This window comes from Aquarana catesbeiana, linkage group LG06 (assembly GCF_042186555.1).
Source record: "Aquarana catesbeiana isolate 2022-GZ linkage group LG06, ASM4218655v1, whole genome shotgun sequence".
Lineage (NCBI taxonomy): Eukaryota > Metazoa > Chordata > Amphibia > Anura > Ranidae > Aquarana > Aquarana catesbeiana.
The window spans coordinates 57,338,646-57,362,125 of record NC_133329.1 but is presented as its reverse complement, the minus strand read 5'-3'; the positions used below and the strand labels follow the sequence as shown (position 1 = coordinate 57,362,125).

The 23,480-nt window shown below is 46.1% G+C and overlaps 1 protein-coding gene across 1 annotated transcript in view; it reads right to left on the bottom strand.

Moving 5' to 3' along the window:
* The window catches only part of DOC2A (double C2 domain alpha), a 113,844-nt gene that overhangs the window by 47,185 nt on the left and 43,179 nt on the right, over positions 1-23,480 (bottom strand). The window contains exons 4-8 of the mRNA XM_073635951.1: positions 23,132-23,206; positions 15,417-15,526; positions 14,500-14,626; positions 10,611-10,670; positions 4,060-4,217 (exon numbers count right to left, since the gene is read on the bottom strand). Coding sequence (XP_073492052.1) covers positions 4,060-4,217; positions 10,611-10,670; positions 14,500-14,626; positions 15,417-15,526; positions 23,132-23,206 — 530 coding nt within the window. The remainder of the gene's footprint in view (positions 1-4,059; positions 4,218-10,610; positions 10,671-14,499; positions 14,627-15,416; positions 15,527-23,131; positions 23,207-23,480) is intronic.

Here is a 23,480-nt window from a genome sequence, read left to right as displayed (position 1 = left end):
CAAAGCCTGCAATCGGTATTAAGGCTCCGCTCACATATGGGTGATTTGGAATCGTGAGCAGAATTGCCCGATTCCAAATCACAGCAAAATGCACAACACACATTTGAGTACCATTCATCTTGACGTGGCGCGATTTTTCCGAGATTCGAGATTGTCGAGCGACGAAACGCAGCAAAACGCAAGTGCAAGATCGCTCCTGGCTCAGGGCCAAAATTTGGTCCCTGATCTTTTCTGGAGTAATCGTGCTAATGAATTCACATTACTATTTAGAGCCCCTTCAAGTGAACGGGCTGCCCTATGGATGACATGCATTTCCGAGAAACGCGTTAACAAAATTGTGAGGGGGAACACGAGTTCCTGCTACGCATTATGTGGCCCTATGTGTGAAATTTTCTACGCTCACACCTATAGTGTCCCGCATTGACCCAAGCAGAGATGCGCTGTCCCGTTGGTGCTCAGGAACAGGGGTGTCGGTGCGAGGTATCACTCATCCAAAGATGTGGTGAGATCAGAGCAGAAGAACATGTATGTATGGCAGCCTCAGTCAGCTCTGCTCCTCAAAGTATTTCACTAACGCGTTTTGTCCCAGCCATTGGACCTCTACGACTAAGTCCCGATGGGCAGGGGGCGAAACGCGTCAGTCATGGTTGGCAGAGCAGCGCTGACTGAAGCTGCCATACATACATGTATTATCAGGATCACCGGGCCTGGGTGTGGGCCGGTTCTTGTACTCTGAGCTTCACAACAATGGGTTTGTCCGATCGCCTGGGCATTTCTGTGCAATCCCGCACATCGCGTGTAGGGCAGCCCATTCATTTCAATGTACGAGAAATGCAGAAAAGAAGTCCCCGACCCCTTCCAGACAAAACGCACTGCACTGAACCTCCTAGCGCTGCGGTTTGAGGTAGCCACGTGTTTGAGGTAGCAGTTTGGCACATGTGTTAGTAGTAGACACGTGCAATTAGTTTAATTGCAAATTCGTTTAATTAATTAGTTAGTTAATTAATTTGTTTATTTTATTCATGTTATATTATATTTATATTATTTTATTATTATATATTATATTATTATTTATTTATATTATTTTTATATTATATTATTTATATTATATTTATTTTATATTATTTTTTCATTTATTAATTTAATTAGTTTATATTTTATTTTAATTTAATTAATTAGTTTAATTAAATTAGTTAATTCCGAAATTTCCGAAAAAACCCCAAAAAACTAATTAAACGAAAACTAAAAACGCACAAATTTTTCGACAGTGCACGTCTAGTTAGTAGATGCATAGGGGCGCCATTAACAGTTGAGCCCCGTCCACACTATGATGGCGTCACTTTGTGTTTTTGCGCTAAGCGCATAGGGCAGCACTTCCATTTCAATGTGTCGCACCTAAGTGTAATAAGTGCGTTTTTTTAACGCATGTTTTGACACATTTGTTGCATGTTTGATGCGTTTGCTTGCCAAACGCATCAAACATTTGGTGCCATTAACAATGAATGGCACCACAAGCGCAGCACGAGTTTTTCTGCATGTTTTGTAAATACGCGTTTTGATTTTGCACACCACAACCACTTACGGACCGCCTCGCGCTGATATACGTCCTAAGTTTGAAGACGAATATCATTGTTATGGTAGCAGCTAGCTGCCATAACCACGGTACCCTCTTCTTCGGCCGGCAGTCCGATTTCAGATAAAAGTGGTCTCTGTGGCGGATTCGCTGTGGTGGAAGAGGGGCCTCCTCCCCCTTCTGCCACGCTCCAGTGCCCTCCGCCGCTTTTTTTTTTTTTTTTTTTTTATTGCATCTTAGTGTAAATATGAGATCTGAGGTCTTTTTGACCCCAGATCTCATATTGAAGAGGTCCTGTCATGCTTTTTTTCTATTGCAAGGGATGTTTACATTCCTTGTAATAGGACTAAAAGTGACACAATTTTTTTTTTTTTTTTAAAGAACAGTTTAAAAATAAAAAATAAAAGGTAAAATAAATAATAAAAAAATTTTTTTTTTTTTTTAAACGTGCCCCGTCCCCCCGGGCTCGCGTGCAGAAGCGATCGCATACGCGAGTAGCGCCCGCATTAGAAAATGGTGTTCAAACCACACATGTGAGGTATCGCTGCGATCGGTAGAGCGAGAGCAATAATTCTAGCCCTAGACCTCCTCTGTAACGCAAAACATGCAACCTGTAGAATTTTTTAAACGTCGCCTACGGAGATTTTTAAGAGTAAAAGTTTGTCGCCGTTCCACGAGCGGGCGCAATTTTGAAGCGTGACGTGTTGGGTATCAATTTACTCGATGTAACATTATCTTTCACAATATAAGAAAAAATTGGGCTAACTTTACTGCTGTCTTATTTTTTAATTAAAAAAGTGTATTTTTTTCCAAAAAAGTGCGCTTGTAAGACCGCTGCGCAAATACGGTGTGACAAAAAGTATTGCAACGACCGCCCTTTTTTTTCTCTACGGTGTTAGAAAAAAAATGTATAATGTTTGGGGGTTCTAAGTAATTTTCTAGCAAAAAAAAACAGTTTTTAACTTGTAAACAACAAATCTCAAAAAGAGGCTCTGTCCTTAAGGCTCGATTCACACCTATGCATGTTGCTTTTGAGCGTTTTTGGAGGTTTTTTTTCATGCTTGCCACGTTTTTGAGCAGCGTTTTTGCCGCGATTTGCATTTTGCGTTTTTTTTTTTTTTTTACAGTTTTTTTTTACAGTCTTAAAAAAAAAAAAAAAAAACGGCAAAAACGCATCAAAAACGCATCAAAAACGCTGCAAAAACGGTGCACTTGCGTTTTTGATGCTTGTCCATTGAATTCTATTACATGCAAAACGCTGCATTTTGCATGAAAAAAAGTCCCTGACCCTTTCCAAAAATGCAGAGAAACAAAAAGGCATTGATGTGAACATGTTCCATAGGAACCCATGTTAAAAAATTCCCGTGCATTTCTGCAAAATGCAAAATGCATCAAAAAACGCGCTAGTGTGAATGGAGCCTAAGTGATGAATGAGACGATCAGGTGTGAATGAGGTCCTAAAAAGGGCAGAGTGTTCCTGTGCGTATCGGGAAAGCACATGACTTTGCATGTATTCCTGGCAAGCAAAGGTGTGAAAATAGCCTATAGCAATGATGGTGAACCTTGGCACCCCAGATGTTTAGGAACTACATTTCCCATGATACTCATGCACTCTGCAGTGTAGTTGAGCATCATGGGAAATCTAGTTCCAAAACATCTGGGGTGCCAAAGGTTCGCCATCACTGCTATAGGCTATTTTCACACCTTTGTTTGCCAGGGACGCATGCAAAGTCGTTGATGTCCCATGATGCTCAACTACACTGCAGAGTCCACGAGTATCATGGGAAATATAGTTCCAAAACATCTGGGGTGCCCAAGGTTCGCTATCACTGGCCTACAGGAACCGCTGCTGTATGTGCTCCCACAACAGGACCTCCTGAGCCCCCGGTGCCCCTGAAATCTGGGTGACCATAGACATAAGCCTACTATGGCCAATGGAAAGTCCAACCACATGCAGGAGGAAAATGGCCATCATGACGGCAAAATGCACATCCTTTCCCATAAACCCCCTGTTATTGGTCACCTGTAGCCAGAGCTGCACCGTCAAATAACCACACCCGTCAAATCAACTCGAAGGCCGGCTTTGCCGTCCCATAACTCCTTGCTTTTGCTTCCTGTGCAATCCCATGGCTATCCCCCCAGGGGGAGGGGAAAGGTCACCAGGGGCGGACTGACCATTCGGGCACTCGGGCACTGCCGGAGGGCCCCATGCCACTAAGGGGCCCCATCAGGGTTGCCAGCCTCAATAAAACTAGGGACAGTATGTAAAAATGTGTGTGTATGTGTATTCTGTGTGTGTATACTGTGTGTGTATATTGTGTGTCTGTGTGTGTATACTGTGTGGCCCCATAATCTATTGCCTGGGGGCCCCATAATCTTCTCCTATTGCTCAGGGGCCCCATAATCTCCTATTGCCCGGGGGGCCCCATGAGTTGTCAGTCCGCCCCTGAAGGTCACCCTATATGAACGGTACTGGGAGTACTCACGTTTTGACGTAAGGGTCTGAGAAGCCGTTGACATCCATGGCGGCGAGGTGAGCGCAGCGTACGATCCCCACCACCAGCCCGCCTCGCTCGGTGCTGTACGTCAGTGACAGGAGGATCCTCCCCCTCTCCTCCAGCTCCCACTCCTGGCAGCGCTCCAGCTGTGGACACAAAGCACAAGTCAGTGGACTGCGTATGACTGGGAGCCGTATATATAAACTGTGAGCTTCTCACAATGTACCTTAGAAAGCCGCAGCAGGTCCGATAGAGCCCGCCTCATTTGGAGGATATCCAGCATCCTCCAGGGGTCTCAAACTGGTGGCCCTCCAGCTGTTGCGAAACTACAAGTCCCATCAGGCATTGCAAGGCTGACAGTTACAAGCATGACTCCCACAGGCACAGGCATGATGGGACTTGTAGTTTTGCAACAGCTGGAGGGCCACCAGTTTGAGACCCCCGGTTTCCTCCCCAGCCTGACTGTCCTGTCCTGTCCCACCCCTTTCATTCGTTGGATTTTAGTTAATTTAATTCATGGAGACTCAGCGTCACATGTGGGCGTTACCGCCTGGGAAGGCTCACTCCTCCAGACTACCATCCGCCCATCAAGGCATTTTGATATTTGCATAGCTCCTCCCAAGAGCCAGCCCCCTGCTTACATCAGAGGCTGAGGATTTGCCCAGCACCCTGCCAGCCCCTCCCACCAGCTGTGATCTGCCTGAATTGCTTAGAGAAGCTCAGAGACCCAGTGATGAGACCTCTGGCTCTAAAATAAGGGATGTGATGAAAACAGGAAGGTTTTATTTATAAATGTAACGATTGAATGTTGATTGGGGGGGGGGGGGGGGGGAATAAACCAGTGAAGGCAAAATATAATCAGATTAAACTTCATCTTTAAATTAGATATAATCCAAATCACGAAAACCTCATATAAGCTTTAACATGTTAATGTCATTTTAAAAATGGATCAGATAAAATAATCTCTGGTGATCCTGCCATGAAGGCCCTTGTGCAGGCACTTCCTGTTATAAGGTGACAACGCCCTGTCCCTGTCTCCCAACTGTCCTCCAGTGTTGTCACCTCGCCTCATGCACTTCCAGTGGAGGAATATACACGGCTGTGCTGATGATCATTGCACAGGCAGGATCCACCATTATTAGGAAACTGGTCCAGAGCATTGATGAACAGTCCACACTGGAGCGAGTGCATGGAGACAGGAAGTGGCTGAAAGAAGATGGTGGAGATCAGCAGCTTTGAGATGGGGGAAGGAAGATTGAGAAAGAAATGAAACAATATTTTTAAAAGCAACACGCATGCCAATAGTTTATGATACTCAGTGCTGTAGCAAAATGCGTGTACTTCAAAGCCCAACCCCGGGCAAAAAAAAAAAAAAGAAGTTTTCCCATGCAATGGGGCTGTGCCCGTACTGCACGGGTCAAATGCTCCTTTTTGTGTAGGGGAGAGGAGGACTCTGTATAATCACCCGATCCTCCACTCTACCTGCAATCAGCACTCCCCCCTTGATCCAGCGATGGACTGTTCCTGACGTCCTCCCGTCCAGAACAGGTCTATGGGTGTGATGACATCAGGAACAGTCCACTGCAGAAAACCACTAGACCACGGGGGGGGGGGGGGGGGGGGTCTTGTGCTGGGAAGATCGGAGGATTAAGTAGGTATATCTCCGCTCTCCAATCCCCTAGAGCAGGGGACTCCTAACTTTCTAGTTTATTGTCCTACAGACTTTAGGGGTGCCGGACTGTCGCCGGTGGGAGTGGAAATTTTCCTGCCATCAACGGGAGTAAACATCACATTTGGTGTTGGGGGAGGAATTGTACCTCATTCTTAATATCATTGGGAGGAATAGTGCCCCATTGTTGATATCATTGGGAGCAATAGTGCCCCATTGTTGATAACATTGGGAGGAATAGTGCCCCATTGTTGATATCATTGGGAGGAAAAGTGCCCCATTGTTGATATCATTGGGAGGAAAAGTGCCCCATTGTTGGTGTCAGTGGGAGGAAAAGTGCCCCATTGTTGATATCAGTGGGAGGAAAAGTTCACCATTGTTGGTGTCAGTGGGCGGAAAAGTTCACCATCGTTGGTGTCAGTGGTAGGAATAGTGCCCCATCGTTGGTGGGACCACATGACCGCCAAGAGAGCCAATCACAGCGGTCACATGATCTTAAGCCACGCCCTGCCTCCCGGCATCATAAACCTCTTAAAGGACCGGGAGGCGCCGGCGCTAAGAGGGTAAATAAAAAACGTTATACTTACCTGCACTGTGTAATGGTTTTGCACAGAGAAGCCCGGATCCTCCTCTTCTCGGGTCCCCTGCCAGCGTTCTTGGCCCCTCCCTCCTGCCCCCAGACCAAGCAGCTTGCTATGGGGGCACCCAAGCTGCGGGCCGCGGTTCTGCTTATCCATTGCATGTTCCAGTGGCGGATGGTGTTTTTTTTTGGGGGAGGGGGCAAACAAGCACTCACCCCACCGCTGTTTGCTGGTTGGTCCAGCACTTACCCCATCGTGGCGGGTGGCAGGTAGTGTGGTGCAACGGCTCTGTCTTCTCCTCCAAAGCGGCTTCCAGTTTCTCCCCTCCTCCTCTTAGGCATCCAATAGGATCACCTGTCCTTTCAGCCAATGGTGTGACCGGTGTCAAAACCCGCTTCCTGATTGGCCGGGAGGAGGATCAGTGTTACAACAGCGCTTTTGTAACACACCTGGGTGGGATTGGAGCGCACTCTCAGCGACCCGAGCCCACCCTATATTGAAGCCTATTAGAGGCAGAGGCTCTCATCGGTGCTTCAAAAAAAAACAGCCCCCGTCTCCCTCCCGCGTCCTGAGAGGGGCCGGGCGCATGAATAGGGGAGGCGGCGCCCGTGCGCCTTTAATGGACGGGCCGCCCCTGGCGTGTTCCCTCTCTCTCCTGATTGGCTCACTGGCTGTGATTGACAGCTTCTCAGCCAATGAGGAGGGAGAGCCGAGGCTCTCGCGCACATCACTGATTTGGCATGGGGCTCAGCTGAGTATTTGGGGGGGGGGGAGGTTTTTTTTTTTTTTTTTTATGAAGGTAAAACACCTTGAGCCTTTAGAACCACTTTAATGAAGAATGGCTCGATTGCATGTCTGCTAACAGGCAATGTGAGAGGAAAGCACGTGATTTTGCACGCCTTCACGACACGCATAGATGTGAACTTAAAATTTTTCAACCATTTTCCTATCTCGGTGCTACTGATCTCCTCCGGGCCTCTTTCAGCCACTTCCTGTCTACACGCACTTGCCCCAGCGTTGGCTGCTCACCATTGTTCTGGACCGGCTTCCTGATAATGACAATAGTGAAGCACGCCAATCTGCGCCAATCTGCGTCAACGCAGGAGAACAATTATGGACAGTTGTCACCCTGTATCAGGAAGCGCCTACAGAAAATTCCGTCCTCCCTCCATGAAAAGGATTCGTCATCCTCGCCTGGACCGGCGCTTCTTTTCATGCTAACTGCTTATTTTATTTGCCGCAATCAGATCCGCCTTTCGCGAATGCTGGCAGATCGAGGTCGAGGACGCACACACACACACACGCACACAAGTACACTCATTGTGTGGCGATATATATGCGGAGCAGACAGCAGCGGATGCTGCCACAGGATGTACAGAGCGCGCGGCGTGCGCTGTCAAGGCCGTCGCTGGAAGCGTCGCATTATGGATCTGTGCTGGGTGCTCAGCGCGCCGTGTCCCCATCCCCCGCAGGTGGGGAGGATGGGGATAGGATGTGGGAGAATAGAGAGAAATGTCACCTTACAGTCACAGAGCGGGGGAATGCGGGGGATCGAGGAGGTAAGCGGGGATCGGGGGAACGAGGGATGAATACATCTGAGGATAATGAGAACGGAGGAAACACAAAGACAGCGAGGAGAAAAGAATGAATAATAGAGATGAAATAAAGGGGGGGGTGGGGGGAGGGGGGAGGAGGAAGCCGCATCGGAAATTGTAACATTGTGGGAAGATGTTACAGTGCTAGCGCAGTCCCCTCCGAGTCTGAGGCTTGCTTCACGCTGCTGCATGCGTCGCGTGTTGGGATGCCCATTGAAAGGAATATAACAATTCCGATTCCGATTAAGAATGCTTTATTAAAGAGGAACTGCAGTCTGCTCACATAATTTGTAATAAAAAAAATCTTTGCCATTCTGAAGCTTCCCTCCAACCACTTTGCGTATTATTTTATATATACTGTGATTCTGTACTTGCCAAATATGCTGCAGAAATCTCCCTCCACTGAATCTGGCTGCAGCCATTTTAACTGTGGGCAGCTGTAGCTGCTGCCTGTTCACTTTCTGCATTTACACAGACATACAGAGGCACACTTCTAGCTCCGCAGCTCTCATTGGTCCTCTTATGACTCATCCCCCCTCCCTTCCTGGCAAACTCTCACAAGTGAGAGAGAGAGCTGTGCATGATGTCATAGGACTAGACTAATGACCAGACAAGAAACAGGAAGTGGGCTGTATAAGGGATTTACTGGCAGAAAAAAAAAAATGTTTTACTATCCAAAGTTAAAGCGGACCTTCAGTCATTTTTTCATCTTTCCATCTATTAAATCTTCTGCCCTTGTTGTTTTAACTTTGGATAGTAAAACATTTTTTTCTGACAATTTGCTATTGTGACACAACTGGGTGAGCTCAGGGCGCATTGCTCTGCGCCCCGAGCCCACCCTTTTTTGAAGCCTATTAGAGCCACTGGCTCTAATCATGTGCTTAAAAAAAAAAAAAACCCAATTGGAATCCATGCGTCCGGCGCCCTGTATGTAGATTAGGGGCCTGGCACATGGATTGGGGGGGGGGGGGCGGCGCCCCTGTGCCCCTTATGGACAGGCCGCCACTGATGCCTGGGTAATGCGTGGTGAAATGGCTACTTGTAGACATCCGTCGGAACCCCTGTGACAACGCAGAGGCACAACTGGGAGACAGGGATAGAGCGTTGTCACCTTAAAACAGGAAGTTCCTTAAAAAGGATCTTCTTGACGGGATTTCCTGGTATTATTTCTTTGAGAGCTGCAGATTTAAAATGATTGCAATTTAATGGCATTAACACGTTTAAGCTCATACATTTGGGTTTACATATACCATAAAGCTGAACTCCAGGCAGGTATAAAAGGCACAAATTAATGCAATTAACAGATCATTGAATAGGATTATTTTAAATTCTAGCGGTGAATTTATCAAAATGACCTGGTGTCAGCCTCTTTCAGTTCCCTGTACAGCTGAGCTGAGGCTGAGAAAGGTAGAAGCAGCACCAGGAGCCAATCAGTTCATGTGCTGACCAGGGCCAGGGGCATGCTGATAGGAGAAGAGAGCAGAGCAACAGAGAGATGAGCTCATCATTGTGCTGCTTCTCTTTTCACTATCCAATCACAGACTAGGGATGAAGGGGGGGGGGGCATGTCCAGGATAACCTAGACCAGTGATGGCGAACCTTGGCACCATAAATGTTTTGGAGCTACAGTACATTTCCCATAATGCTCTTGCACTCTACAGTGTAGTTGAGCATCATGGGAAATGTAGTTCCAAAACATCTCGGGTGCCAAGGTTCATCATCACTGGCCTAGGCTCAGAGAATGTGGATTGAATGATGCTGGCCTTTCAGACTGAGGACATCTAGAGGCAGTAAAAAAAGTATTGCAGGGGAAATCTCTGGATTGAAGCTGAATTTTGCAGAAAAAGCTATTTTTGTTGCTTTATATTTTAATGGGCTATTCGTTTTTTTGTTATTTTTGGCTGGAGCTCTGCTTTATATTTGAGCTGTTTACATGTGCAGCAAATGATCGAAACAGATAACCATGTCCCTCAGGACATCACCCAGGAGAATAATGGCACAGCCGTTGCATAAGGAATTAGAACCAACGGGGGGGGGGGGGAGTGTAACGCCACCCAAGATATTTATTTAGATTTGGATGCAGTGTGGGAAGGTTAGACGCAACTGGCAGGTGTTTTGTTGCTGTCTGTGTCCCCATTGGGGGGATTTCTTCTCACTTCCTGCTCTGGTGACAACTTTAAACTTTCCTGGTAGCGCAGAAACAACAACTAAGAACAACAACGCACACACATACCAAGCAATGGTTTTCAGACTGGGATGGTTGTTAATATAAGGAAAAGAAGTGAGCTGTGGGATGGGAGGGGGAGTAAGAGTCACAGAGGTGAGAGGGGTCATACAACTGTTTAGGTGTTTAAAAAAAACGAGGTCCACATTGATCTTGCAGCAAGGAAAGTCTTTCCAGTGGGGTGTCCGACAGCGACAGAACCTGAGTGAGGTTTTAACCTACGGAAATCGAATTGTCTGCTATGGGTGAGCGCGCAGTACACATTCTTATTGTACTGCTGCAGTAGAAAGGGGGTGTTTGTGTTTTAATAAAGGGGTCATCAACCACTGGGCCATGGCCCACTACTGGGCCGTGGCCTTTTCGCAGCGGCCGGCATGAGACAACTGGGCCAACTTATATATATAAGCATCTTTATTTTCTGTCTTTATAGTGAAGCAGTGAATTCTGAAGAAGATTGTAGATGGTCTCACCTCCTTGAGGTAACACGAAATTCCTCGCAGAGCGGCTGACATTGAGGAAGGAGAGGCCAGCTAGGAGAAGAAGAAAACACAAAACAAGAATTCAGGAAGACAGTTCTTATGTAAGGCTCTATCTGCGTGTGCTGACTTCCATTAGCGGCTCGTCCTTCCTCTGGTAGGAGCTGTCCCTCCCGGTGGTGCTGAACGTCCCCTTCCCAAGGAGCTCCGCTCGCTATACATTCATTCCCAGCCCATTCCTATTTAGGAGCTGTCCCTCCCGGTGGTGCTGAACGTCCCCTTCCCAAGGAGCTCCGCTCGCTATACATTCATTCCCAGCCCATTCCTATTTAGGAGCTGTCCCGCTTCCAGTGCTGAAATGAACTCTTCCCTGTAGAAGCTGTCCCTGCTATTAATGCCGATCCCAACTCTGCCTTCAGGAGCTCTCTAATCCGTCCTGATGGGAACTTTTCTTTTAGGCGTTGTCTTGTTACAAGCGTTCTGTAGTAATGGCTGGCCCCTACGGCCGATCCCATCTCCCCCCCCACCACGTCACTAACTGCTGAAGAGAGCCGAATCTATGTCACCTATTAATACTGATCCCAGCTTACCTTATATGAGTGTCTGGATCTCAAAAGGCACAGAAAAAACAGTGATTGACCGCATTCCAGTAAAACAACGTCTTTTTTTTTTTTTTTTTTTTTTTTACGGAAAAGGACTTTATTTATAAGTACGTAAAATTAATACAGTACAATAGAAGCAGTAAGACTACCAACCAGTTTCACCCATATGTCCGTATAACCAATACAATAGAGGAAGTAGGACTAATGCCCTGTACACATGGTCGGACTTTGTTCGGACATTCCGACAACAAAACCCTAGGATTTTTTCCGACGGATGTTGGCTCAAACTTGTCTTGCATACACACGGTCACACAAAGTTGTCGGAAAATCCGATCGTTCTGAACGCGGTGACGTAAAACACGTACGTCGGGACTATAAACGGGGCAGTGGCCAATAGCTTTCATCTCTTTATTTATTTTGAGCATGCCTGGCACTTTGTCCGTCGGATTTCTGTACACACGATCAGAATTTCCGACAACGGATTTTGTTGTCGGAAAATTTTATCTCCTGCTCTCCAACTTTGTGTGTCGGAAAATCCGATGGAAAATGTCCGATGGAGCCCACACACGGTCGGAATTTCCGACAACACGCTCCGATCGGACATTTTCCATCGGAAAATCCGACCGTGTGTACGGAGCATAACACTTTCACTCATACGTCTGGTAAACCAATAGAATACAAGAAGTAAAATCACCAACGGGTTTCACTCATATGCCCCTAAACCCAATATAATAGAAGCAGTAAGACTAGCAACAAGTTTCACCCATATGTTCATATAACATATACAATAGAAGTAAGACTAGCAACAAGTTTCACCCATATGTCCATATAACCAATACAATAGAAGTAAGACTACCAAAAAGTTTCACCCATATATCGATATAACCTATACAATAGAATTAAGACTACTAACAAGTTTCACCTATATGTCCGTATAACCAATACAATAAAAGTAAGTTTACCAACAAGTTTCACCCATATGTCCGTATAACTTATACAATAGAAGTAAGACTACCAACAAGTTTCACCCATATGTCCATATAACCAATACAATAGAAGTAAGACTACTAAAAAGTTTCACCCATATATCGATATAACCTATACAATAGAAGTAAGACTACCAACAAGTTTCACCCATATGTCCGTATAACCAATACAATAAATCCAATACCATAGGAGAAGACCACCAACAAGCTTTACTCATATGTTCTTAAAACCAATACAATAGAATAAGTAATACTACCAACAAGTAGGGATGAGCTTCAAGTTCGACTCGAACATTGGGTGTTCGCCCAACAGCAAATTTTATGGGGCGATTGCGGCAAATTCGAGCGCCTCAGGGGCACACGCCTCACACTATATAAGGCTGTTTACACAGCCCCCGTATAGTGTGTTATAGTGGAGGGAGATAGAGAGATTGAGTTAGATTAGGCAGGCAGGTTAGTTAGTGGCAGTGTATTTGATATATATATATATATATATATATATATATACTCTGCATTCAGCCTAGTCTATATATACAGTGTAAACTCTATATTCAGTCAGTACAGGCAGTGTATTTGATATATACTGTATATACACCACCACCCTTTGGAGTTTTGTCCGCCCCCCGGTGTTGTCATGTGGGGGCCCTGTCCGCGCCGAATGCTGCCACAGCTCCCGGAAAAGATGCCCCTTGGGGAGCTTCCAGCTCTCATTGTTGCACCTCCATTGCATGGTAGCTGTGAGTATTTTTTTTAACCAGGGTTTATCCCCGGTTATATTTTTCAAATTTCTTTTCAAAAGCATTGACCTTGAAACTTAATATGTTCTATTTCAGATACACACATTGTTGCTCCTGAAGAGTGGATATAAATACTCCAAGAAATGCGTAGAGCGTATATGCAATGTGTAATACCAATGTAATATAAATACATGTAATATAGATGAATTACTGTGACCTATGTGCCAACTTGTACGGAAACTTTTATCCTATTAAACAATAAATATACAATTTTCTGACCCCTCACTGATGACTGCGCGCTTCATTTAAAGGCCCGCCTTTTCCCCTTTTTCATGTGTTACAGTGTAAACTCTATATTCAGTCAGTACAGGCAGTGTATTTGATATATATATATATATATATATATATACACACACACACACACATACATACACAGTCTACTAGTATATATATATATATATATATATATATATATATATATATATATATATATATATATATATATATATATACTCTGCATTCAGCGTAGCCTAAATATACAGTGCATTCGGCGGTGTACATAAGATAATACAGTGCAGGCGGTGTACACAGTATATAATACAGTGTAGTGCGGTGTTAAAAAAAAAAATACCCATCATGTCTGGAAGGTCTCCAAGGAGAGTCAAGTGCTCACAGGCCACTAAATGAGGGCAAGCAGCCTCTGAAATAATAGTTAACAGCAGGGCCTGTTCCTGCACCCAACAAGAGTAACTGTGAGGGGTTGTGTGCAAATGGGAAAATCCGGACAGCCGCACTCCAGGAAATTATAATCCAAACTTCTTTATTTTAAAATCAGGAACATGTCATACAGTACATCAAAGGCAGAGTGTACAGACAGGCAGCTTACGCGTTTCGCACTATATCAAGTGCTTACTCATAGCTATGATCTGTATCTCCAGTTCTTGCCTATACCTGTCCCCGTACCTTGTGCCAGGAAAAGGTAATCTAGAGTCCAAGGCAAACATGCCAAACTGTGCACCCCCCCCCCCCAGTATGTGTCAGCAAAAATCCCCCAACAAAAATACTGAGCACTAATCTGTATGCTCCCCCCCCCCCCCCCCAAGTATAAATTCCCCTACCTCCAAGTAAAAATTCACCCCTCTCCTGAAATCTTTCCTCTCAGCAGAAATCTATGCCCCCCCCCCCCAAAAAAAATCACCTCGGCTAGCACAAACCCTCTACCCCTAAAAATTCCCATCCTAATAATACACATATTCTCACCCCCACTTCAAAATTTTCCCCCTCCCAGCACAAATTCCTCCCAAATCCCCCCTCCTAGCACAAATCTTCTTCCCCCCCTCACAACACAAATAACCCTAAATCCACACTATAAGCACCCCCTCCCCAATTTCCCTTTTTAAAGCAATACTTACCCCATGCCACCCCCCAAATTCCCACTTTCAACACATAGCCACTCCCCCCCCCCAATCTCCTTGTGGTGCCTCCCCACCTCACATGATACCACAGTGCCCAGGGCAGCCACCCCTTGTCCTGGCCCTGCCCGCACTTATTCACTTACAGGAATCTGACGCTCCAGACAGATGTTGAAGTGCTTCCTCTGCCCGGGTTTTAGTCTGCGCAGGGGGACTCTCGTCTCTCCGATAAACTCATTATGACTTAGTTTGTCTTCGTCACACACAGAGATCCTGAAAAAACAGAGCACAGGACAGGGCTTTAAGGGAGGCTCCACTTTCTTAGGTTTACCCTCTCATCTTGTGTGCAGCTTCCATGCTGTAGTTTTCTATTTTGATTTTATTCAGTTCAGTTATTTATTTCTGCTTGCCAGGGATAAGACTTGCTTATAGGATTGTATAGTATCCAAAGATAGACTTGCTTTGTGTCGTATCCCAGAGCAGGAATAAATAAAGGAAATAATAATTCCCACTGGGAGACAGAAAGACGCATCTGAACCGCACAGAAGGAAGCAACTAATGCCCCGTACACACAAGCAGAATTTCCATCAGAAAAATCTTGGTTTTTCCGACTGAATTCCGCTCAAGCTTGGCATACACACGGTCACACAAAAGTTTGCGGAACTTTCGACCATCAAGAACGCAGTGACGTACAACATGACGACGAGCCGAGAAAATGAAGTTCAATGCTTCCGAGCATGCGTTGAATTGTTTCCGAGCATGCGTGGTTTTTTGCGCGTCGGAATTGCATACAGACGAACGGAATTTCCGTCAAGAGCTTTTTCCGTCGGAAAAATAGAGAACCAGCTCTCAATCTTTTGCTGGCGGAAATTCAGACAGAAACTGTTGGATGGAGCATACACACGGTCGGAATATCCGACCAAAAGCTCCCATCACATTTCTTTTGACGGGAATTCCGACCGTGTGTATGCAGCATTAGAAGAAGTAACAAAGCCAAAGTATTAGACTATTAATGAGCCACAAATTTAACTATTTTGATTCCCAATTCTGATTGGCTGCTCACCGTAGAATCTTTTTTCCCATGTCTTCTGAGGTGATCCCGCAGTAAGTCAGGCTTTCGTTCCAGGTGGGGTTCAGATTGTTTCGTACGGTGCGCGTCTTCAGCTTGTTTGCCTAGAAGGGGAGAAAATGATCATCGCGTGAATCCATAGAGGTGTGAACAACAAAAGGACGAGCTTTTCATGGTGAAAAATGGAGGGGAAATATCTTTATTTTAAAGGAACCCACCATGGATATGACGTACTCTTGTACCTAAGAAGTTAAATGACCACTCCACCCAAAGGTGGTATTTTAGCTATAGGTGGAACCCGCATGCTAGGTCAGCTCTTGGCTACTTATATGTCTCAGATGGTCCAGTAAGATTTCCCTACAACAATTCACCTGGGGGTTTTGGATGTTCCCAACAACCTTTCTGTGTTCCAGCCCTTTCTTTTACATATCCATGTCATCATAGTGTAAAACAAATATACAATGCACCAGGGATGTCGGGGACAGAATGATAGAAGAGATCATCTCTTATTTTAACTTTCCAGCATCCACCAAACACTAGACCAGGAAACAGCCTACAATTGGGATTTATAATCATTATACATGCTATATTTATAGTTTACACATGGCACTGGTCTCCTGAATTGGCCATCACTGTTAATAATAATATATCAGCAAGCAATCTTTGGGTTTAGGCTAGGGAAGGAGACGTTTAGGTAAAATCATAGGATAGGCTTTGGTCGGGGCAGATGGTATTCAAGCAGGATAAGCTCTGGTCAGTGGTGTTCAGGCAGAATTGTAGGACAGGCTACGGTCATGGCAGGTGTAGTTCAGGAAGAATTGTAAGGTAGGCTCAGGTCAGGGTAGGCGGTGTTCAGGCGGAACCAAAAGACAGGTGTGGTCAGGGCAGGTTGTGTTTAGACAGAATTGTAGGACAGGCTCAGTGCAGGGCAGGTGGTGTTCAGGTAGATTCGTAGGACAGGCTCAGGTCAGGGCAGGTGGTGCTCAGGTAGAATCGTAGGACAGGCTCGGGTCAGGGCAGGTGGTGCTCAGGTAGAATCGTAGGACAGGCTCAGGTGATGTTTAGGTAGAATCATAGGACAAGCTCAGGTCAGGGCCGGCAGTGTTCAGGCAGCATTATAGGTCTGGCTATGGCCAGGGCAGGCAGTGTTCAGGTAGGATCGTAGAACAGGCTCAGGTCAGGGTAGGTGATGTTCAGGTAGAGTCGCAAGACAGGCTCAGGTCAGGTCAGTGTAGGTGGTGTTCAGGTAAAATCATAGGAATGGCTCAGGACAGGGCAGATGGTTTTTAGTTAGAATCATAGCACAGGCTCAGGTCAGGGCAGGTGGTGTTCAGGTAGGATCCCAAGACAGGCTCAGGTCAGGGCAGGTGGTGTTCAGGTAGATTCGTAGGACAGGCTCAGGTCAGGGTAGGTGGTGTTCAGGTAGAATCGTAGGACAGGCTCAGGTCAGGGCAGGTGGTGTTCAGGTAGAATCGTAGGACAGGCTCAGGTCAGGGTAGGTGGTGTTCAGGTAGAATCGTAGAAATGGCTCAGGGCAGACAGTTTTTAGTTAAAATCATAGGACAGGCTCAGGTCAGGGCAGGTGATGTTCAGGTAGAATTGTAGGACAGGCTTAGGTCAGGGCAGGTAGTGTTCAGGTCAAATCGTAGGACAGGCTCAGGTCAGGGTAGGTGGTGTTCAGGTGGAGTCGTAGGACAAGCTCAGGTCAGGGCAGGTGATGTTCAGGTGGAGTCGTAGGACAAGCTCAGGTCAGGGCAGGTGATGTTCAGGTAGAATCGTAGGACAGGCTCAGGTAAGGGCAGGTGGTGCTCAGGTAGAATCTTAGGACAGGCTCAGGTCAGGGCAGGTGGTGCTCAGGTATAATCGTAGGACAGGCTCAGGTCAGGGCAGGTGGTGCTCAGGTAGAATCATAGGACAGGCACAGGTCAGAGCACAGGTGATGTTCAGGTAGAATCTTAGGACAGGCTTAAGTCAGGGCAGGTAGTGTTCAGGTCAAATCGTAGGACAGGCTCAGGTTAGGGTAGGTGGTGTTCAGGTGGAGTCGTAGGACAGGCTCAGGTCAGGGCAGGTAGTGCTCAGGTATAATTGTAGGACAGGCTCAGGTCAGGGCAGGTGGTGCTCAGGTAGAATCGTAGGACAGGCTCAGGTCAGAGCATAGGTGATGTTCAGGTAGAATCTTAGGACAGGCTCAGGTCAGGGCAGGTAGTGCTCAGGTATAACTGTAGGTCTGGCTATGGCCAGGGCAGGCAGTGTTCAAGTAGGATCGTAGGACAGGTGGTTTTCAGTTAGAATCATAGGACAGGTTGAAGTCAGAGCAGACGGTGTTCGGTAGGTAGAGTCGTAGGACAGGCTCACTTCAGGACAGGTGGTGTTCAGGTAAAATCGTAGGACAGGCTCACTTCAGGACAGGTGGTGTTCAGGTAGACCCGTAAGACAGGCTCAGGTTAGGAAAGGTGGTGCTCAGGCAAAATCCGTAGGACAAGCTCAGGTCAGCGTAGGCAGTGTTCAGCAGGTATAATAGGACAGGCTCAGGTTAGGGTAGGTGGTGTTCCAGTAAAATCGTAGGACAGGCTCAGGTCAGGGTAAGCAGGGTTCAGGCAGTATCATAGGATAGGAGCAAGTTAGGGAAGGCAGTGTCCAAGCAGAATCCTATCACAGGCTCAGGACAGTTGGCATAATGCAAGCAAAGTCTTGGCAATGGTTAGGTAGATGAGCAACAGAATTCTAAGAAGGAACCAGCAGGGATCATGTGCCCACTTACCTAGAGTTTTGGTAACTGAAGCAAATCTGAAACAACCTTTTCTTCAAGAAAGACATTTCAGCATTTTATTACGTTTTATTTATCCAGTAAGACCTTTAACATAACATTTACTTAGCATAGGATAGGTCTGCTTTAATTTAGGGTAAAATGTTCCTTTAAATGTATTTGTTTTTCTCTCATTTGTTTCCTCTAAATTTATGAGCAATGACCTCATAGGCCAATCGTTGCACCATCTGCCATTTTTTATCGCAACACCTGGCCCCTGTGGTCTCGGACAAACGGCACAGAGCAATATATTATATGATTAGCATTGATCGAGGCACGGCTAGGGGAGTCCAGAATCGAACAGCGGAGACTGCCCTGATTAGATTAGCACACAAAAAAGGCATTAATAGGCGAACACAGAGGTAGCCTCATTAATCAGGGTCCTGATGCAGCACACAGACCGCTCTTAGGCGAGTGGCGGGTGATTATGGGGAAGCAAGTATCGGAATAAAGGATTAAGTGTAAAATGTAGAGTAGTTAAACACACACAGCCCAGCCAGCTTTGCCAAGGATAAAGAGCAGCTGGCATGGCACGGGTTGATATTCAGGGCACACAGAAGGATATTTAAAGAAAAACAGTGACCCATGAAATTCGGGCACATGGAAATGTAGTACAGTCGGATTTACCGCCTGTTTAAAGTCACAGGTTTGTACTAACAACCTCTCATTTCCTAGGCTTACCTTCACTGTGCTGTTACAGCTTTTGTATTGGGTGACTAAATCAAAGGTGCCAACTGTCCCAGATTTGCCAGGACAGTCCCGCATCTTGGACCTTGGTCCTGATGTTGCTGTGGCTTGGGCAATATCCTGAATTTACAGTCACCCTTTGTACTAAGAACCTTTAGTTTCCTAGGCTTACCTTCACTGTCACGTTACAGATTTTGCATTGGGGGTCTAAATCATAGATGCCAACTGTCCTGGATTTTCCGGGACAGCTCCATATCTTAGACCTCAGTCCCGATAATGCTGTGTCCTGGGTGATGTCCTGAGTTTAGAGTTACCCTTTTTTGAGTTACTGAACATGTAACTTAGTACAGTAAGGGCTCATTCACACCAGGAGGTGCATCTGAGCGTGCAGGCTTCTTTGCGTGTTTTCACTTGTTGCATTTTAGGGCAGTCCAATAATATTATCGGGCTGCCCTATGCATGGGAAACAAAAAAGTGCCGGCGCGATTTTTAAAACTGCGCTGCTCTAAAGTGCATGGTACTGCGATACCATGTGGTTTGGCAGGCATGAAAGTGTGCATGTTTGCTAGATGAATGGGGGTGCCATTAAGAATTAATTAATATCACCTGTGCATGTCTGCAAAAGGCAGTGCGTTTCTTTGCGGTGCGGGAAAATGCTCAATTTTGCACGCATTCCTGCACCACACCAGGTGTGAACAAGCCCTGAAGCATTCATTATGATGATTGGAGGCTGCGAGGGGACAGTCTGTGTGAGGTGGGGGGTTGAGCTAGCCACTTTGGCAAGTGAACAGGGTCTGGGTGGGCCTGAGGTTGACTGTGGGTGGTTTAACTGTGTCCCGGAGACCTGGATGAAAGGCTGGTACGTATGTTAAATATGATTGTTAGACCTATTGCACTCTGTAACCAGAACTCAGTGAGATGGGCACTGATGGGACTGTACTGATGGGCACTAATAAAGCTGCACTGATTGGGCTACACTGATGGGCACTGATAAAGCTGCACTGATGGGACTGTACTGATGGGCACTGATAAGCCTGCACTGATGGGCACTGATGGGACTGCACTGATGGGTACTGATAAGGCTGCACTGATGGGACTGTACTGATGGGCACTGATAAGCCTGCACTGATGGGTACTGATGGGACTTGATAAGGCTGCACTAATGGGCACTGATAGGGCTGCACTGATGGGCACTGATGGAACTGTACTGATGGGCACTGATAAGCCTGCACTGATGGGACTTGATAAGGCTGCACTGATGGGGCTGCACTGATGGGACTGCACTGATGGGCACTGATAAGGCTGCACTGATGGACACTGATGGGACTGTACCGATGGGCACTGATAAGCCTGCACTGATGGGTACTGATAAGGCTGCACTGATGGGACTGTACTGATGGGCACTGATAAGGCCGCACTGATGGGCACTGATAAGGCAATGATAAGGCAGCACTGATGGGCAATGATAAGGCAGCACTGATGGGATTGTACTGATGGGCACTGATAAGCCTGCACTGATGGGACTTGATAAGGTTGCACTGATGGGGCTGCACTGATGGGACTGTACCAATGGGCACTGATAAGCCTGCACTGATGGGTACTGATAAGGCTGCACTGATGGGACTGTACTGATGGGCACTGCTAAGGCTGCACTGATGGGCACTGATAAGGCAGCACCCCTGATACGATGCACTCATGGGACTGTACTGAAAGGCACTGATAAGGCTACACTGATGAGCACTGATAAGACTGCACTGATGGGCACTGATGAGGCTGCACTGATGGGCACTGATAAGGCTGCACTGATAGGGCTGCACTAATGGGCACTGATGAGGCTGCACTGAAAATAATAGATACAACATTTGAAATGGTAAACAGAACAACAAAATATACAAGTAGGCACTTGGTACCCATTTTTAATGTACAGAGAGGAAGAGGTGGAGCTCTGAGAGGAAAAGGTGAAGCCTAAAGAGGAAGGGGTGTGGTTTACAGATTACAGGGTGGGTCTTAAAGAGGAAATGGTGTGGCCTTGACAGGAAAGGGTGGGCCATAATTAAATTAGGGGTGCACGAGTTTATTCAGGCCTAGGGCAGCACAAAACCTAAATACACCACTGAGTACCACACCTGGTTAGACATAGCCCCTCCCCTTCTCTTAAATACAAGTCTGTGTGAGGAGGCTTTTGTGCTTAGGGGTTTGGCTATTACTCACCTCTGTCAACACAGGGCACTGCAAGTAGAGGGCAGGAAGCATCATATTCACAGAGATAAATGTATTTTAAAACATTTCCAAGAAAAAAAAAGATTCAGACAGAAATCATACAATGAGCAATATAAGACAATAAAGCGATACAAACGTGTGAAACTTTGGACTTCAAACTGTAATTGGTTTATCCCATGCAGCACAAAACAGGTCCATTTATTTGGCCGCTGCCCCAGCTGCTCATAATCACCATCCGCTTGCTCTCCCACCGCTTTTGGTGCAGCTGAATCCAAGCACGGCGGTGTGCCTATATCTGACCTTTTTTTTAATCTTATTACTATGCCTGGAACTGTTACATATTTACACTCTAAAAACCAAGGCAATTTCTGAAAATGTAATTTATTAATGGCGGCCTTTGAAGCTGGCCCTGTGATTGATTTTTCTCGGCTGCACCACAGGCGTTCTGTTAATGTATCCTGCCTGACACACAGCCAGGAGTTATGTCACACTGGGCCCGAGGTGCGGATCACAAACGCGGCACGAAAAGTTTTGGTATAATGAGACTTTGGGCACAGAGAGAAGTGGCATTGTTACAGAACTGCACCTGATATCTTGAAATTGGATCTGAAGGCTTGTATGAAGATTTGCTAATTAGTATTCAAGAGGGGTGAGTTTACCGAGAGGAAAAGATATTGTACAGTACATGCTCAAAAGATTAGCTTTGTACGAAAAAAATATGTGGACCCCCCCCTCCAAATGATTGAGTTCTGGTGTGAAGGGTACTGTTAATGCTACAGGATACAAAGACAATACAGACAATTGTGCTCTTTCACCCTTATGGTTTGGTGAAGGCCCTTTTCTGTTCCAGCATGGCTGTGCCCCTGTGTACAAAGGTCAGCTCCATAAAGACATGGTTTGATGAATTTGGTGTGGAGGAGGTGTGGATGACCTCAAATTCCCTGACCTCAACCCTACTGAATACCTTTGGGATGAATTTGAACTCCAATTACGGCCCAGGTCTGCTCATCCAACATCATTACCTGACCTCAAAAATGGGCACAAATTCCCAAAGACATTGGAGATAATTGTGCTTTTCCAACTTTGTGGTAACATGTTGGAGAAGGCCCTTTTCTGTTCCAGCATGACAGTGGCCCTGCGTACAAAGCCAGCTCCATAAAGACACCGTTTGACGAATTTGGTGTGGAGGTGGTGTGGATGACCTCAAGTGCCCTCAAGAGCCCTGACCTCAACCCCACTGAACACTTTTGGGATAAACTGGAACACCAATTATGATCCAGGTCTTCTTATCTAACATGTATTGAAACCCCAGTTACGAGGCAGGTCTTCTCATCCATCATCAGTACCTGTTCTCACAAATGTTCTTTTGGCTGAATGTGCACAAAATTCTCTAGACACTCCAAAATCTTGAGCCTTCCCAGAAGAGTGAAGGTTGTAAAGCCACAAAGTAGAGCACAACTCCACAATAATTCTTATGGTTTTGGAATGAGATTTCCAACAAATTCATAAAGATGTGATGGTCAGATGTTCACAAACTTTTGCCTTACAGTGTATATGGGAAAAATATAGTGTAGCTTTACATGGTCTAATATCTGCAAACAATGTAACTAGGTTGAGCAGTGTTTGATTATGATGTGGCTGTGCTGGGGTTGATTTTATCAACAGATAACAATTTCTCTTTACATGTGTATGTGATTGGAAGAAAATTTGGGGAGAATCCATGACTGTGCATGTGTGTGTCCTAAATGGTGATTGGACCTACTGGGTTGGTCTTGGGGTTCGGTTTTTGGGAGGGAACATCTGCAGGTAATATAGGAAGGCCAACTGCTACATTGGCCATGCTTTCTAATGGTGGAGGATATCCATGGTGGGCAGAGAGGATGGAAGGGTGAGGAGTCACAGATGACATGTGGGTAGTTGGCTGGGAAGTTGTACTCCTTTCAGTGACAGACAGGGGAGAGGACATCACATTAGACATTTATGACATCGTCTTTACCTTGCATGCTCCAGGAAGAAGGTGAATCTTCACATAGGGGTCTGCCAGGCCATTGAAATCCATCGGCTTCAGTCCCTAAAAAAGATATAATGAAGGTTATAGGTCTGGAGTTGACAGTTAGTTGTGGTCACAGTGTTAAGTCCTTCTACATGCAGAAGCCAAATATAACTATCTAATGCCTAACTTTCCTTTCCAGATAACCTCTGCTCTGTGGGAGGACACTGCTCTTCCTGTTATCTAATGCTCCTCGCCAAAATTATTCTGCACTGCCTGAAGACTGAGCTCCTTTCTCTATCTAATGCCGCGTACACACGACCGGACTTTCCGGCAGAAAAGGTCCGGCGGAACC